The sequence below is a fragment of the Colobus angolensis genome, unplaced genomic scaffold (assembly GCF_000951035.1).
Source record: "Colobus angolensis palliatus isolate OR3802 unplaced genomic scaffold, Cang.pa_1.0 Scaffold51, whole genome shotgun sequence".
Taxonomy (NCBI): Eukaryota; Metazoa; Chordata; class Mammalia; order Primates; family Cercopithecidae; genus Colobus; species Colobus angolensis.
The window spans coordinates 13,682,333-13,699,269 of record NW_012118599.1 but is presented as its reverse complement, the minus strand read 5'-3'; the positions used below and the strand labels follow the sequence as shown (position 1 = coordinate 13,699,269).

The window sequence follows — 16,937 nt, the reverse complement described above, 5'->3', positions numbered from 1 at the left end:
CCAGGAGTTGTTATTTTTCCATTGCACAAGGCTCCTCTCCATCCAGTTGGGTATAAATGAAGGTCTCTGCCTTGGCCTCTGAGCTCAGGTTAGAATTCCCAGGTTGGAGGGATGGGAGGATGGTTAAAATACAATCAAAATCAGCTCTTAACTGATGATTCAGAGTTGATCTATCTATCCTCTGGTTAGACTCAGCATTTCATACCTGCCTGTCCAGCTCCATCATCAGCCATCATGGTCACTGTCACCATCATTCTTCAATGACATTAGAGACGAGAGCTTCCATATGGGGTAGGTCCAGGGAATAAGATGGAGCCAGAGGTAAAATTAATGCCAAATTACTCTCTGTGGAAAGAGGCTGCAGATTTATTTATTTTTTATTTTTTGAGACAGAGTTCTGCTCCTGTTGCCCAGGCTGGAGTGCAGTCACACGATCTCGGCTCACTACAACCTCCGCCTCCCGGGTTCAAGTGATTCTCTTGCCTCAGCCTCCTGAGTAGCTGAGATTACAGGCGCTTGCCCCCCATGTCCAGCTAATTTTTTACATTTTTGGCAGAGACGGGGTTTTGCCATGTTGGCCAGGCTGGTATCTAACTCCTGACCTCAGGTGACCCACCCGCCTTGGCCTCCCAAAGTGCTGGGATTACAGGCATGAGCCACTGTGTCTGGCCGGAGCTGCAGATTTAGATTTGAGTTTCCTAGGAACCAATGTCAAGAGGGAGAGGTAACCACTGTATGATTATCAGCTATTTCTGATATTAAAGCAGGAAAGAAATTCCTATTGTGAAAACTAAGGGGTCACAGCCAATGGCTGAGGTTGGCCTCATTAGCTGTCCTCTCTGGCTATGGAAAAACTTCAGAATATTACCCTGTGGAGCCACTGGATGGGACATGGAGATGGGGTGACCACAAAACTTACCTCTCAGGAGCCGCAAAGTGTTACAGTACTGTATACATTTTATATTAATAATATGATTACATAGTACTAAATGAGGGAAGAACCAACAGTGTGAGGTCACATGTGAGTGAGGATGAGAGGGGTGGAGGTATCTCCCCTTGAGCTGGTCTTCAGGGAGGCCTGGGCATTCACTTGGTGAATGAGGAGGAGGCCACATTGTCCAAGGGACCACACTAAGGTGTGACATGCCAATGAGCTGGTGTGTGCAGAGAACTAGAGGGAAGGGGGCATGTTGGAGAGGGGTCAGGGGTGGACTGGGGGAGAGAATCTGGTCCTAGGGAAGTCATAAGGGCCAAGCGAAGGAGCTGGACTTTCCCCTTCAGGCAGTAGAATCTGGTGAAGGGTTTTAAACAGGGATATGACCCTCTCAGATCTGTGTTTAAATGTTCACTGTGGCCAGTGTGTGAAGAATGGGTTGAAAGGGGTGAGACTGGAGACAGGGAAGGTTAGCTTATTTTAACCCTCCTGTAAGCTCCCTAAGGGTAAGGACTGTGTCTGAGGCATCTATGTACCCTTCAGAATGGCGAGGATGCACTAGAGACTCAAACGTCTCTTCTTATTGTCACCCCGTCACTGCCACCACCATTAGCTGCCTCTTGCTTCACTCCATGGCTGTCAGCACCCCCATTAACACACACCATGCCATCGATTTAGCTCCTTTCCCAGAGCTTTCTCAGGAAGCCCAGCCTGGAGCAGACTGGGACATCACCAGCTCAGCAGCTTGTGTCAAAAGTGAGATTCCTGGTCTGGAGTCAGGGGACCTGGTCTTTTCTTCAGCTCTGCTGCTGAGTCATTGTGTGACCCCAGCAGGTCCCCACCGTCTTTAGTTTTCTGACCTGTTCAAAGTAGGAGCTGTATTAAACTAGTGGGTCTGCCAGCCAAGTGTTTGGAGAATCAGATGAGAATAAACCAGACATTGCTGGTCTCTGCTGTACTTTTTCTGCAGGGACCATGATTGAGAATTGAATGGGAGGGTCAGATTGAACATTGAGTCTTAGGTATTGCATGTGCCTATGACAAGACCTTGGTAACGCCCCCTCCCCCATTCCCTACCCTTCCAAAAGGTAATCTTAGGCATTGCAGGTACCTATGGCAAGACCTTGGCAATGCACCCCCTGCCATTCCCTATCCCTCCAAAAGGTAATTTAGGAAGCTGCTGGAAATAGGGGAATGGGACAGGCAGTTGGAACCATATGTATGGGGAGAGTCCCTGAGTGAAGTGGGAATGGGACGAGCATGGGACCCTCAGAGGGGTCAAGTTGCCCAGTGTGATCACAGGTGTGTCTCAGGCCAGGGCATCAGCTCCCAGTGGGGGAGAGGGATGCAAGGAGGCCTCATGGCTCAGCAGAAAGAAACCTGGTTAGGATCCAGCTTTCAGCTCTGAATCCTGGGCTGTCGGCCAGGCCATGGCTGTAGCTGCAAATAGGCAAGGCTGATCTAAGGTCTCATAGGACAAAGGGCACCCTGGGAGAGCTAGCCCCAGGCCCCAGGGGCCTCCTCTTCTTAGGGATCTTGGGAGCTCTGCTGACCAAGGGGGTAGGGGCTCACCTCCTATGCCATCACTCAGTTACCTCATCATGGTAGGCTTGGTCCTTGAACACTAATGGGTAAGCCCCAGAGCCATGAGCCAGTGACCTCTGAATGGATGGCTTCCCCTTCCCCCAGGCACCAGGCAAGACAGGTAGGGGTCCCTGGAGATCTGGTGGCTGGGGAGGGCCCAGTCCTGGGCCAGCCCCTGAGGGCTGGATTCTGGCTGCAGGCTCTCCACTCAGTCCATCCACTCCCGCCTCCAGAGTCCAAGGGTCTATGCGGTGGGCAGTTTGGGCTGGCCAGATACTAGAGGGAGGCTGCACCTGAAACGGTTGGTGGGTGAGCAGCATGGGTTTTGAGGAGCTGCTGGAGCAGGTGGGCGGCTTTGGGCCCTTCCAGCTGCGGAATGTGGCACTGCTGGCCCTGCCCCGAGTGCTGCTACCACTGCATTTCCTCCTGCCCATCTTCCTGGCTGCCGTGCCTGCCCACCGATGTGCCCTGCCGGGTGCCCCTGCCAACTTCAGCCATCAGGATGCATGGCCGGAGGCCTACATTCCCCGGGAGCCCGATGGCACGCTTAGCTCCTGCCTCCGCTTTGCCTACCCCCAGGCTCTCCCCAACACCACGTTGGGGGAAGAAAGGCAGAGCCGTGGGGAGCTGGAGGATGAACCTGCCACAGTGCCCTGCTCTCAGGGCTGGGAGTACGACCACTCAGAGTTCTCCTCTACCATTGCAACTGAGGTACTTAAGCCCAGAGGCTGAGAGACATGTGAGAGGGATAGGCCTGCCATTGCCTTGGGTGGCTACTGTATAGGCATTAGATGTATTACTTTACCTCGTAAAGCCTCAGCTTACCAATCTGTAGATGGGAGCTATGACTATAAGGCACTTTTAGTTCATGGCTTGTAGTAACAGGCTCCTACACAAGAACTGTTATCATCATCATTAATTGGGAGGTGATTAAGGCAGGGAAAGGCTAAAGTGGCTTCACAGAGTTGGGACAAAGAGCTGAGAAGGCGATTTCTGCAGCAAGAGGTGGAGAAACAATAGAGGCCTTCTTTTCTCCCTTCCTCTTTTCCAGTCCCAGGTCGGTATTTACATAATCCATCTGGAGGTGGAATGTCGGTGGAGGCAGAGTCTCCCTGGGAGGCAGCAGGTCAAGGCCTTCCTTGGGAAGAAGCTGAGGCTGCAGGACTGGGGAGGGACAAACTTTCCTATTCCCCAAGCTGGCATGAATCGCTGGGAGGTTTATTATCTGGCATGGAGGTACCAGAACGGCAGAGCTTGCCTCAGAAGGCTCCAGGGTCTGGAGAGGAGGAGCTGGCGCCTGCTGGAGAGGGCTGATGTTCACAGCAGGTCCCTTTCTGCCTGTCCTTGCAGTGGGATCTGGTGTGTGAGCAGAAAGGCCTGAACAGAGCTGCATCCACTTTCTTCTTCGCCGGTGTGCTGGTGGGGGCTGTGGCCTTTGGATATCTGTCTGACAGGTGGGGTGAGGCACTGGGCCAATAAGAAACTAGCTGGGGGAACTTTCCCCCACTAGCTGGGGTATGAGCCTAGTCTACTATGTCTTAGAACCTCCTTCCACAGGGAACTGATCCTGCATGACCTCTTTGCAGGTTTGGGCGGAGGCGTCTGCTGCTGGTGGCCTACGTGAGTACCCTGGTGCTGGGCCTGGCATCTGCAGCCTCCGTCAGCTATGTAATGTTCGCCATCACCCGCACCTTCACTGGCTCAGCCCTGGCTGGTTTTACCATCATCGTGATGCCACTGGGTGAGGCAGGCAAGAAACAGGCAGTACCTAGAGGGCTGGAAGAAGGCAGTTGTCAGAGTGAGACTGAGCCCATCTGGTCCTCACTAACCAACTTCCTGTCTCCTGCCCTGGGTCAGAGCTGGAGTGGCTGGATGTGGAGCACCGCACCGTGGCCGGAGTCCTGAGCAGCACCTTCTGGACAGGGGGCGTGATGCTGCTGGCACTGGTTGGGTACCTCATACGGGACTGGCGATGGCTTCTGCTAGCTGTCACCCTGCCTTGTGCCCCAGGCATCCTCAGCCTCTGGTGAGGACTGCAGGCAGCTGAGGAACGGGAGATACAGGAAGTCAAAGATGAGATTAATCAGAGCCTGAGATTTGAAGATAGAGAGATTGAGAGATGAAGTGAAAGAGAAACAGAGTAAGTGACCAAGAGACAGAAAGAGACAGAGAAAAAGAGACAGAGAGACAGACACGAACAGAAAGAAGATGGCAAGGAACAGTGAGAAACAGAGAACAAGATAGATACAGAGAGACAAAGACAGAGCCAAACATAAATTGAGGCTGGCATCTTGCAGAGTTGGGGATAGGGGCAGGGCCAGCATGGGGGTGGGGATCTCAGGCAGGAGTGGGAGGACAGGCAGGGTGGGCACTACATTGCCTCCCAAAGATGACTTGACCTTGGGTGACCCTTCTGGATATGTCTACATGTCTGTCCCTCCTTCATCCTATTCCCTCCTGCCACCCATGGGAGAAGTGAGTGGCTGGTGCTGGGAGCTGGTTTTGAGGGTAAGGCCAATTCAGTTGAGTAAGGGACTCCCAGGCTATGGAGGACCCGGGCCTGGGCAAGGAAGTGTGGGAAGAGGTGTTTTATTGTCTTTATTATTATTTTTTTTTTTGAGACAAGGTCTTGCTGTGTCGCTGGAGTACAGTGGCACAATCACAGCTCACTGAAGTCGCAACCTCCCAGGCTCAAGTGATTCTCCTGCATTAGCCTGAGTAGCTGGGACTACAGGCATGTGCCACCACATCTGGCTAATATTTATTTTTTGATATTTTGTAGAGACAGAGTCTTGCCATGATGCCCAGGCTGATCTTGAACTCCTGGGCTCAAACCCACCCTCCTGCCTTGACCTCCAAAAGTGTTGGGATTACAAGCATGGGCTATTGCACCCAGCCCAGAGGTGGCTTTTAAATTGGGCATTGAAAGATGAATAAAAGCTCGTCAAGTGTGGAGGGCTTGGGGAGGGGCTGATGTTCCAGGCTGAGAAGATTACATGAGCAAGACCCTGGAAGTTGAGAGCCTGTAGTATGTCCAGGAACATGTGGCTTGCCAGGTCATGACTTTCTGGCTGAAGGGCCTCCTGCCTATTCCTAGGTGGGTGCCTGAGTCTGCACGCTGGCTTCTGACTCAGGGCCGTGTGAAAGAGGCCCACAGGTACCTGCTCCACTGTGCCAGGCTCAATGGGCGGCCAGTGTGTGAGGACAGCCTCAGCCAGGTGAGGGTGAATGTGTTTGTGAGCATGCATGTATGTGTGTGGGGGGGGGTGGGCTGTGTCAAGTGTCCCTTCCCACAGCCCACCATATATGGCAGGAAAAGCCCCTGGGCCCCCATGGAGAGTTCCGAACTCTTTAGGATGTCCTACCTGGCTCCGGTGGGCCACATCCATCATTTGAGACCTACTCTTCTCAGCTGCCATGTGCATCTCCACCCCTACCACTGCATATGGGAGGAATAGATAGGGGTGGGGGGAGAGTACTGTATCCCATTGAGATCACATAGCCAATTCTGATATTACAACCTCACCTCCTTCCCTACCAGGCTGTGAGCAAAGTGGCTGCCGAGGAACAGGTGGTCCGAAGACCTTCATACCTAGACCTGTTCCGCACGCCACGGCTCCGACACATCTCACTGTGCTGCGTGGTGGTGTGGTGAGGAGGCTGGTGTGGGTGTGGTGGGAGGGAGGAGCAAACTCCAGGCTGGTGCTGAGTGTGAGAAAGGCTCTGAGGGACAAGTAGAGTGTTACAGTGGACAGCAGGAGGATAAGCCTCGGTGGGCGATCTGCCCGGGGAAGTCAGAAAATGAAGCAGGCAGCAGAGGCACATGGGTTCAAGTTCAGACTCCCACTTCCTTACTTGGAAAGGGATGGATCACTTAGCCACTCAGAGCCCCAGTGTCCCTTCTGTAAAACGGACTGTTGTCAGTTCCATGTCAGGGTTGCTGTGAAAATTAGGGTAAAGGTGCTTTGACCACTGGCGCCTGCTGCACACTCGGAGGGCATTATGGATGCAGGGAAGGTCCTGGTAGGGGGAGGGGGGTCACGGAGATGGAAGGAGATTGAGCGACTCCTTTCAGGTTTGGAGTGAACTTCTCCTATTACGGCCTGAGTCTGGATGTGTCAGGCCTGGGGCTGAATGTGTACCAGACGCAGCTGTTGTTTGGGGCCGTGGAACTGCCCTTCAAGTTGCTGGTCTACCTGTCGGTGCGCTACGCAGGACGCCGCCTCACGCAAGCCGGGACACTGCTGGGCACGGCTCTGGCGCTTGGCACTAGACTGCTAGTGTCCTCCGGTGAGCCCAGTCCCATAGGTTCTGCCCACCCCAGAAGCTGGGCCAGGAACCCTGCCCACTCCTCGGAGACCTACTTCCTAGCCAAGAATCCACTCCTCCCCCCAGCTCCTCACTCTTACCCAGTGAGCTCAGACTCTCTGCCACTTAAGTTCGGCCCACTCTGGAGACTCTGCACCCTATCCAGAACACCCCTGGCTCTCCTCCAAGGCCCTCTCACTATCTGAACCCACTTCCCTCCAGACATGAAGTCCTGGAGCACCATCCTGGCAGTGATGGGGAAAGGTTTTTCTGAAGCTGCCTTCACCACTGCCTACCTGTTCACTTCGGAGTTGTACCCTACGGTGCTCAGGTAAGGAAACCTGTAACCAACCTGGGATATGGAGCTTGTTAGTCACGTGTCTTAACCAATACTTCTACATACACATGCCACAGCCTGGTCTCTCTCAGTCCTTTTCTTTTTTTTTTTTTGGTAGAGATGGGGTCTTGTTATATTACCCAGACTGGTCTCAAACTCCTGGCCTCAAGTGATCCTCCCGCCTCAGCCTCCAAAAGTGCTGGTATTACAGGCACTATTAAAGGCATGAGCCACTGCAACCAGCCTCTCACTCATTCTTTACGCTACACCCAGAATACAGAACTAATCAGGGCCCTCTGTGTTTGCCCTAGTCTTGGAGAAGGCAGGGCATCTTATCTTCTATACTATGTGACCCTAAGCCACGTCAGTCATCCTCTCTGGGCCTCCTTAAGAAAACAGCCCCAAGGCTGGGTGCTGTGGCTCATGCCTGTAATCCCAGCATTTTGGAAGGCCAAGGCAGGCGGATCACTGAAGGTCAGGAGTTCGAGACCAGCCTGACCAACATGGTGAAACCCCATCCCTGCTAAAAATACAAAATTAGCTGGGTGTGGTGGCGCATGCCTGTAATCCTAGCTATTTGGGAGGCTGAGGCAGGAGAATCGCTTGAACCTGGGAGACGGAGGTTGCAGTGAGCCGAGATCATGCCATTGCACTCTAGCCTGGGTGAGAAACTCTGTCTCAAGTAAACACATAAATTAAAAAAAAATTAAAATAAAGAATAATAATAAAAAGAAAACAGCCCCAAGAAGCCCCATTCTGCCCACCCCCATCCCATTCACCCCTGGAAGGCAGAGATGCCCTTGAGGACTGTCCCAAGGGCAACCCCTTGGAAGGCCCGGAGGGTCTTTCAGCTAGCTATTGGGAGGTAGGAAGAGGAAACTTCTAGGCATCTGGTCATGGCAGGGCCTGTACAAAGTACTGACCTTCTTCCTTCCACATCACTCTTTCCTTATCCCAGTCTGGTGGGTTTTCTTCTCTTTCAGTGGTACCTGGTTGGTACTCTGTCAGAATGGGGGCCCTGTCCTCTGGTGGGTGCTGGCTTGGGGTTTCCTGGCCTGAAGGTGGGTGGGAAAACCAACTGAAAGAAGTCCTAGTTTTCTGAGCTATATGGGGAGAAGGCAGTATCAGGGCCTGCCAACCCTGGAGAGAAGCCCTGTGGGGCATGACCCCAGGTAGGTGTGAACACTGTCTGCCTCCCTCATCCTCTTTCTCTGAACAGACAGACAGGGATGGGGCTGACTGCACTGGTGGGCCGGCTAGGGGGCTCTTTGGCCCCACTGGCGGCCTTGCTGGATGGAGTGTGGCTGTCACTGCCCAAGCTTGCTTATGGGGGGATCGCCCTGCTGGCTGCCGGCACCGCCCTCCTGCTGCCAGAGACGAGGCAGGCACAGCTGCCAGAAACCATCCAGGACGTGGAGAGAAAGAGGTGTGTGCACAGGACTGTGTCTGTGTACGTGTGAGCACATTCTTATGGATGCAGGTGCTCAGATACCTAACACTTTAGGATTCAGACAGGAAAATATATCTGCACATATGTACTTGGTGCATGTATGTGAGTGTGCACAGGTGAGTGTTTCAGGGTGTATGATCGGGGGTATGTAAACTGCAAGCATAAATGTGTACATGAGTCCATATGTGTGTATGAACACAAATACATTAGGCTGTTCAGGAAGACGTGTATGTGTGCACACTCAAGTATGCCTACACATCAGGGGTGTGTACAAGCATGTGTGTGAGTCACTTGTACAGGGATTTGTATAACAGAAACTAGGGAGAGCCCTGGGACAGCCCTGATGGGGCAGGCTGGGGTGGTAGGCTCGGGGATTAAATCCCACCATTGCTCACGACTCCTTCCTCCCTAGTGTCCCAACCAGTCTTCAGGAGGAAGAGATGCCCATGAAGCAGGTCCAGAACTAAGTGGGAGTGGAGGCAGGCCCTCCACAGAAGCTCTGCAGCAGGGGCTGGGAGAGCAGAAGGGCAGGCCCTGCAACTCAGGCTGGGAGTATCGAACCCTCTGCCTAGGGCTGGAGTTGCCGCCAGTACCCCCGCCCTGTGCTCCTCCAACCTTGATTATTTGGCTTCTAGGAACAGTTGACTTCCCAGAATGCAGTGGCTGCTGGGCACCCCTCTCATGGCTGGGGAGGATTCTGTAAATAAAGGTGCCCCTTGGGTTGGGGCAGTGGTGAAGAGCTGTGGGAAGAGCCCTGGATATGAAGCCACCAAGTCTGCCCTAGGCTCTGATAACACCTTCACCATTAACTTGCTGTGTGACCTTGGGCATGTGGCTTTCCCTCTCTGGGCCTCAGTCTGTTCATCTCCCAAATGGATAATGAAGCCTCTTGGCAGGTTTTACCATAGGATCTGTTGCCATGCTCAAATGAGTCACTGAATAAGGTGCTTCTGCTTCTTCTAGAGATGGTGCTAAAGAAAGGACTAGCATATGAGACTTCTGGTACCAATGGGGCTAGTGGGCATGCTGTCTACTGTGTGGTGCTAGGACTGCCAATGCCAGGCCCAAGGGACAAAAAGAACATAGCTTTTTGTTCTCATGGCTGGCCCTGCTACCTCCGAGGCACCCTGCAGGGCAATGCATGTCATCCCAACCCCCACACTCCCCATCCTCCAACCCACTGGTCTCATGCCCAAAGAAGAGTTGAAGGCATGGGAGCCAACATTTTATTGGAGAAGCCAGAGAGGCAGAAATTCAATAAACGCAAGTTTTATGAGTATCTTGAAGCTTTAGAATGTGCTGGGGAAAGGGGTTGTGATGGCCAGGAGGAAGATACCCTTCAAAATGTGCTGTTCACTAACCAGATAGAAATGGGAAAGGGAAAAATTGGCAGAGAAAGTCTAGACTCTCTGGCCTACCATGGAACCTAGGCCCAGGTCCCCACGATCCCACCATCCCCAACCCCCATGGGACTGGAGATTTTTGTAGCTCCCATTGGATCATAAGGGGCATGATGGGAGGCCTGAGTTAGGGTGACCTTTTCTGTGAGCATCTCATTGGAATTTTATCTTCACTGGGTCATAGATGTAGCAGCCCACATCGCCAATGTTCACACCTGAGAGAGAGAGCCCTATCACCAAAGGCCTTGGGTCTGTAGTGCAGGGTTCAGGGCTGGAGGGAACTGGGGTGGGGGGCAGGGTATGCTTAACCACGGGGGAAGTTGTCCACACATCCCCACAGACCATGTACATGCCATAGTTTAGGCCCAGTGTCTGGGATGGGTCTGCCCACCTTTGGGGCCAAACAGGTAGCCGTAGCAGGGGACGTGGCAGTAGGGGACTCCGTCATGCTGAGACACAGAGAGAAAGAGAGCAGTCTCAGCCTGGTTCTCTTCCCATTTCCAGCCTCCTCCCAACATAACCACTCATTCCTGCCTGGCTCACCTCGGCATGACTCCCAGCAGTCAGGGTCTTGCGGCAACGCTGGCACCTCAGACAGGGTCGGTGCCAATTTCTGCCTAATGACATCACCTTCTCAGCTGGTGGTGGAGAGAAGTGGTAGTGCTTCCATTCTAGGTAGGGGTAGAGTAGGGAGACCCACCTGCCTTGGATCACCTCCCTGCCCCTTGCTGCCCACCCTGTATCCCCCTCCCCAAGCTTTCCACTGTCGCTTACCAAAATAGACGGGCTCCCCACAACCAGGGCACAGCGAGGTCTCTCCAGTGAATGTCTTCATATGGGGAGGGCCTTTAAGGGGAAGAGGCCCTGGGTAGGTCTGAGGTGGAGATGCCCACCAGCACCTGCCTGCATATGGCACTGTCCTCTTCCAAAAGCCATGCTCATTCCAGAGTGCCCAACCCAGGCACCCAAGAGTCTGTCTTCTATAGGCCCAGAACTGAGCCCCCTTTGACTCCACCTCCTGCCCCATCCCTATGTGTATTAGGGACTACTTGCTTCCTTGTCATCCTCCCAGGGGCTCAGGTACACACCATCCCAACCCTGCTAGCAACTCAATCCTCAGGAAACTTGAGCTGATACAGGAGCTGGCCAGGGCATGGGTGTCAGGTGTTGGGGAGCATAGTGTCACTGCCTACTTCAGGGAATGGAGGGAAGGAACAGGGACCAGAGGAGAAAAGTTGAAGAATGTGAGAGGCTGGCTTTATCCCAATGACTCCTCTCCTGTAGGTTATTCCTTCCACGGTCCTGGCCTGGGATAGACCTAAGTTCCTGGCCAGCTTTGCCTCTGACTAGCTTTGTGAATGGACAAGGTCATTTGCCCTGTCTGGATCTCACTTTCCTCACCTGTAAAATGTGAGGATGCAAGGAGAGGGGATAATGCTATCTGCCCAATTAACTTTTTTGTTTTTTGAGATGGAGTCTTGCTCTGTTGCCTAGGCTGGAGTGCAATGGCGTGACCTTGACTCACTGCAACCTCCGCCTCCTGGGTTCAAATGATTCTCCTGCCTCAGCCTCCCGAGTAGCTGGGATTACAGGCACCAGCCACCATGCCCAGCTAATTTTTGTATTTTTAGTAGAGACGGGATTTCACCATGCTGGCCAGGCTGGTCTCAAACCCCTGACCTCATGATCCGCCTGCCTTGGCCTCCCAACAATTTACATCTTAACTCAGCAGCTGACATGAGGGAATAGAAAGAAAGAAAGAAAGAAAAAAAAAGCCAGGGGTAGATAGAGATGACTTTGCCAAGAACGAAGTTGTGAGAATGTGAAGCAGAGGGCTGGGTAGGAGACTGCCACCTGGCCCACCCTCCACTCGAGCTTGGGGAAGGGTCAGGAGGAGGACTGGGAGGAGCTGAGCGCAGCCTTACTTACTTTTCTTGGCTTGGAGGAGGCCAGTCCTTGGCCTGGGAGGACTGAAGCTGCTGGGGCTGAGAGGAGTGGTGCTGCCAGGGCTGGGAGTGGGGGCGTTGTACAAGTAGGAGCCCACACCACCAATGTTCACCCCTGAAGAGAGAATAAGGGAGGTCAGGCTTGAGCCCTCAGCTCCCAGCCACAAGGAGGGTTCTGCTGACCCCTGGCCCCTTTCAGGCTGGTACTTACCCCTGGGTCCAAAGAGAGCCCCATAGCATGGCTTGTGGCAGTATGGCCTCCCGTTATGCTGGGCACAAGCAGAGGGAAGTGGGTTACTCAGGGCCAGCGGGAGCCATGCCCCACAGGCCTTTCCTCCAGACAGGCTACCAGGTGTGTCTGTCCACTGGCTAAGTCTGGTGGGCCTAAGAGGGGTGGGGGATGGGCTGGCATGACAGTATTTCCACTGTGGTCAAGGGAGGAAGAGCAAGAGCAGCTCAGGAGGTGATGCTGCTTCCCACCCATCCTGACTCCCAAAGCCATGGGATCCACAGTTACAACCCAGGTTCCCAAAATCCTGGCTGCTGTAGGGTCCACCAGGTGGGTAGCCTTGGGGTTGGCTACTGAGGTTCTCTTTGGCAGGCCTCCAGGGCTGAAGTTGGGGGTTGGTGCCTGGCGGGTGGGAGGCAGTGATGTAAACAGGGCAGTACTCCCTGGCCAGGCCTTACCTCTGCATGCCCTCCAGGAGACAGGACGCTGTGACAGCGCTCACATTTCAGGCAGAAGCGGTGCCAGTTCTTGCCCAGGGAGCTCACCTTCTCAGCTGTGGAGGACAAAGTGGAACCGGGCTGCGAGGAGCCTGTCCAAGTTTGGGGCCCCTCCTTTCCCCCTTCAGCACTCTAAGGAATTAGGTTGGCCTGCCCTGCTCCCTAGAGAGGAGTGTCTCCAGGAGGCCAGCTCCATCCCGCTCCGGTTTCATACTCCCCACAGAGCTCTCGGTGGAAGGGAGAAGACCCGAGTGGGTGCGGGTGGTGCGCAGACTACCAGCCGCTGCAAGTGAAAAAGGGTTTCTGGGACCATAGTGTGGCCAGCCCTCGCGTCCTCAGGGACGCGGCTCCCATTCGCCCCATCTTCGCCCCCTCTGCAGCCCGGGCCTCACCGAAGAAAACGGGTTGCTGGCAACGCGGACAGGTCCAGCTCATAGTTCCGCTCCAGGCAGCGCACACGGCACACAGTAGGTACGCCACCGCGACTCATTCCGCCCCCTCCGCTGGCTCCACCCACGGCTCAGCTTTGAGCCTCCCTGGGCTGATTCCGCTGGTCCTCAGCGCACACTGGCTACCAAAAATTTAGAACCTCTCTACCTGGGAGACATACGGCTATTTCGCTGTTACTTCAAAGAGCAGTAAAGCCTTGCTCAGACCCACGGGGAGGAGAGAGGATCTTGAAGCCGAGTGGACTCCAGACTGGGAAGGCAAATGTGCAACGAAGACACCTGGACAGGGAGCACTACTAGTTTCTGGAGCGGTAAGGACAGGAAAAATGTCCACAGTACAGACACCGTTAAAACACTACTCTCGCCAAAGCGAGGGAGGAGGCATTCTTTGAAACGCTTTAATTCCACCTTGGCAATATAGCAAGTGGTTGAAAGCAACAAAATCTGGAGCCCATCTCTGGTATCCTACTCTTTGGCTTCAGGCAAATTACTTACCCTCCCTCTCTGCCTCCATTTTCTCATCTGTGCAGTAAGTATGATAACAGTCTGTACCTCATAGGATTGTTATGAGAGTTAAACAGGTTAATACATGTAGCGTGCCCAAACAGCGCCTGGCATATAAACGCTATAACAGCTATAGCTATCACTATGATGGATCCCTTAATGAACTCAAGACTCAGTTTGGAAGTCTCAGAACATGGTCTGTATACAGTCGTTTGCTCCTAAAGCTGTAAGGCGGCTGGGCACAGTGGCTGACACCTGTAATCTCAGCACTTTGGGAGGCCAAGGTGGGAGGATCACCTGAGGTCAGGAGTCCAAGACCAGCCTGGCCAACATGGCGAAACCGCGTCTCTACTAAAAATACAAAAATTAGCCGGGCATGGTAGCACATGCCTGTAATCTCGGCTACTCGAGAGGCTGAGGCAGGAGAATCGCATGAACCGGGAGGTGTGGAGGTTGCAGTGAGCAAGATCGCACCACTGTACTCCAGCCTGGGGGGACAAGAGCGAGACTCCATCTCAAAATAAATAAATAAATAAATAATGAACACCAACTACACATTGCTAATCTGGTTTGCTTTAAAATTTTTAAATATTTGTCTTTTTAATAAATGTGTTTATTTCAGGCAGGGTGTCTGTTGTCCAGGCTGGAATGTAGTGGTGCATCACAGCTCACTGCAGCCTCCAACTCGCGGGCTCAAGCGATCCTCTCACTTTAGCCTCTGGAGTAGCTGGGACTACAGACTCATGCCACCACACCTGGCTAATTTTTGTATTTTTTTCTAGAGATGGGGTTTTGCCATGTTGCCCAGGCTGGTCTCGAATTTCTGGGTTCAAGCGATCCACCTGCCTGGGCCTCCCTAAGTGCTGGGATTACAGGTATGAATGAGCCACCATGCCCAGATAAATATTTGTTAAAAGTAGTTCAATAGTGCTTCAAAGAATATTTCAAGAAATTTAAATCCACAGAATGAAAGAAAATATCTGCAGATCTGATAAGGATCTAGTAACTAGATTATATAAATTACTTATAATGCAATAACAAAAAGACAACCCAATTAAAAGTGAGCAAAATATTTGAATAGATGTTTTTCTAGAGAAATACAAATGGCCAATAAGCACATGAAGAGATGCTGAACATCAGTAGTCATTAGGGAAATGCAAATCTGGACCACAATAAGATACTTTTTTACACCTACTAGGATGGCTATAATTAAAAAGACAAATGTTGGCAAGAATGTGGCAAAATAGGATCCCTCATACATTGTTGGTGGCAACATAAAATGTGTCCAAATTGGAAAACAGTCTGGCAGTTCCACAAAAAGTTAAACATAGAGTTACCATATGACCCAGCAATTCCACTTCTAGGTATATACCCAAGAGAAATGAAAACATATGTCTACACAAAAACGTGTACACGAATGTTCATAGCAGTACTATTTACAACAGTCAAAAGGTAGAAACAGCCCCAAAGTTCATCAACTGATAATGGATAAACAAAATGTAGTATATCCATATGATAGAATATTGCTCAGCCGTAAAAAAGAATACTGATGCATGTTACAACACAGGTAAACCATAAAAACATTAAGTAAGAAAAGCAAGACACAAGAGGCCACATATCATATGATTCAATTCATATGAAGTATTTAGGTAAATCCTGTTCCTGCATTGTCTCCATCAGTACTTTTTACTTACAACACTTGTTTTATCATCCTTAAGTTCTAAGGGTGGAAGCCTTCCACACTAACAAACTTTTCTACGCTTTCTCATTATTTGTTTCTTGTTTTAGGGAATATTTCAAGATCCTTAGTTTTAGCTTCCGCTGAATTTTCTTGTCATGTTTCTGCCTGTCATTTCTTGTTTTTTCTTTTCTTTTTTTTTTTTTTGGAGACAGAGTCTCGCTCTGACGTTCAGGCTGGAGTGCAGTGGTGCATTCTCGACTCACTGCAACCTGTCTCCTGGGTTCAAGTAATTCCCCTGCCTCAGCCTCCCGATTAACTGGGACTACAGGTGCGTGCCACCACGCCTGGCTAATTTTTGTATTTTTAGAAGAGACAGGGTTTCACCATGTTGGCTAGGCTGGTCTCGAACTCCTCCTGACCTCAAGTGATCCATGTGCCTCAGCCTCCCAAAGTGCTGGGATTACAGGTGTGAGCCACCATGCCTGGCCTAAAAATTACTTTAAAAAGAAATAAGGCCAGAAGCCATGGTTCACACCTGTAATCCCAGCACTTTGGGAGGCTGAGGCGGGTGGAGCACTTGAGGTCAGGGGTTCGAGACCAGCCTGGCCAACATGGTGAAACCTCCATCTCTACTAAAAATACAAAAATTAGCTCAGGGGTTCGAGACCAACCTGGCCAACATGGTGAAACCCTGTCTCTACTAAAAATACAAAAATTAGCCAGGCATGGTGGTGTACACCTGTAGTCCCAGCTACTCGGGAGACTGAGGCACAAGAATTGCTTGAACCTGGGCAGAAGTTGCAGTGAGCTGAGATCACACCATTGCACTCCAGCCTGGGCAACAGAGTGAGACTCGGTCTCAAAAAACAGTAATTTTTAGTTTTTGTGGTTATATAGTAGGTGTATGTATTTATGGGTTATATGGGATTTGTTGTTGTTGTTGTTGTTAGATGGAGTTTTGCTCTCATTGCCCAGGCTGGAGTGCAATGGCATGATCTCAACTCATGGCAACCTCTGCCTCCTGGGTTCAAGCGATTCTCCTGCCTCAGACTCCCAAATAGCTGGGATTACACTACTACTATTACACATGCACCACCATGCCCAGCTAATTTTGTATTTTTAGTAGAGATGGGGTTTCTACATGTTGGTCCAGCTGGTCTTGAACTCCTGATCTCAGGTGATCCTCCCACCTTGGCCTCCCAAAGTGTTGGGATTATAGGCATGAGCCATCGCACCAGACCTATATGGGATATTTTGATATGGGCGTACATACAATGTGTAATAATTACAGCAGGGTAAATGAGATATATATCACCTCAAGAATTTATCCTTTCTGTTATAAACAATCCAATCATACTATTTAAAAATACACTATTAAATTATTATGGAGTAGTCATCCTGTTTTGCTATCAAATGAATCAAATCTTATTCATTCTTTCTATTTTATTGTACCTATCAACCAACCCGACCCCCACCAACTACCCTTCACAGCTTCTGGCAACCATCATTCTACTTTCCTTTTTTTTTTTTTTTGAGACGGAGTCTCGCTCTGTCGCCCGGGCTGGAGTACAGTGGCCGGATCTCAGCTCACTGCAAGCTCCGCCTCCCGAGTTTACGC

General features: G+C 51.5%; 2 protein-coding genes across 3 annotated transcripts; one reads left to right on the top strand and one right to left on the bottom strand.

Annotated features, from left to right (window-relative positions):
* Positions 1 to 2,736: 2,736 nt before the first annotated feature.
* SLC22A7 (solute carrier family 22 (organic anion transporter), member 7) lies at positions 2,737 to 9,892 on the top strand. 2 transcript variants are annotated; one of them, XM_011960380.1, is made up of 11 exons: positions 2,737 to 3,229; positions 3,570 to 3,575; positions 3,869 to 3,972; positions 4,105 to 4,259; positions 4,376 to 4,544; positions 5,616 to 5,742; positions 6,060 to 6,169; positions 6,594 to 6,808; positions 7,049 to 7,157; positions 8,383 to 8,589; positions 9,026 to 9,892. In XM_011960380.1, the coding sequence occupies exons 1-11, from the start codon at positions 2,837 to 2,839 to the stop codon at positions 9,078 to 9,080; spliced, it is 1,650 nt and encodes a 549-aa protein (XP_011815770.1). In that variant the 5' UTR covers positions 2,737 to 2,836; the 3' UTR covers positions 9,081 to 9,892. The 2 variants fall into 2 exon arrangements, with proteins under 2 accessions (XP_011815770.1, XP_011815771.1); XM_011960381.1 differs by lacking the exon at positions 3,570 to 3,575 and having other exon boundaries at positions 2,739 to 3,229.
* Positions 9,832 to 13,120, bottom strand: CRIP3 (cysteine-rich protein 3). The gene is made up of 8 exons (XM_011960382.1): positions 13,078 to 13,120; positions 12,647 to 12,741; positions 12,171 to 12,228; positions 11,943 to 12,074; positions 10,788 to 10,859; positions 10,557 to 10,651; positions 10,405 to 10,462; positions 9,832 to 10,228 (listed from the first exon to the last, which is right to left on the bottom strand). The coding sequence occupies exons 1-8, from the start codon at positions 13,118 to 13,120 to the stop codon at positions 10,167 to 10,169; spliced, it is 615 nt and encodes a 204-aa protein (XP_011815772.1). The 3' UTR covers positions 9,832 to 10,166.
* Between the last annotated feature and the right edge of the window lie 3,817 nt (positions 13,121 to 16,937).

Coding starts and splice junctions, on each gene's coding strand:
- SLC22A7 (XM_011960380.1), top strand. CDS start 2,837: ATGGGTTTTGAGGAGCTGCTGGAGCAGGTGGGCGGCTTTGGGCCCTTC. Junction 4,260..4,375: donor CATCATCGTGATGCCACTGG/GTGAGGCAGGCA, acceptor GCCCTGGGTCAG/AGCTGGAGTGGCTGGATGTG. Junction 4,545..5,615: donor CCAGGCATCCTCAGCCTCTG/GTGAGGACTGCA, acceptor GCCTATTCCTAG/GTGGGTGCCTGAGTCTGCAC.
- CRIP3 (XM_011960382.1), bottom strand. CDS start 13,120: ATGAGCTGGACCTGTCCGCGTTGCCAGCAACCCGTTTTCTTCG. Junction 10,652..10,787: donor TGGGGAGCCCGTCTATTTTG/GTAAGCGACAGT, acceptor CTCCACCACCAG/CTGAGAAGGTGATGTCATTA. Junction 10,463..10,556: donor CTGCTGGGAGTCATGCCGAG/GTGAGCCAGGCA, acceptor TCTGTGTCTCAG/CATGACGGAGTCCCCTACTG.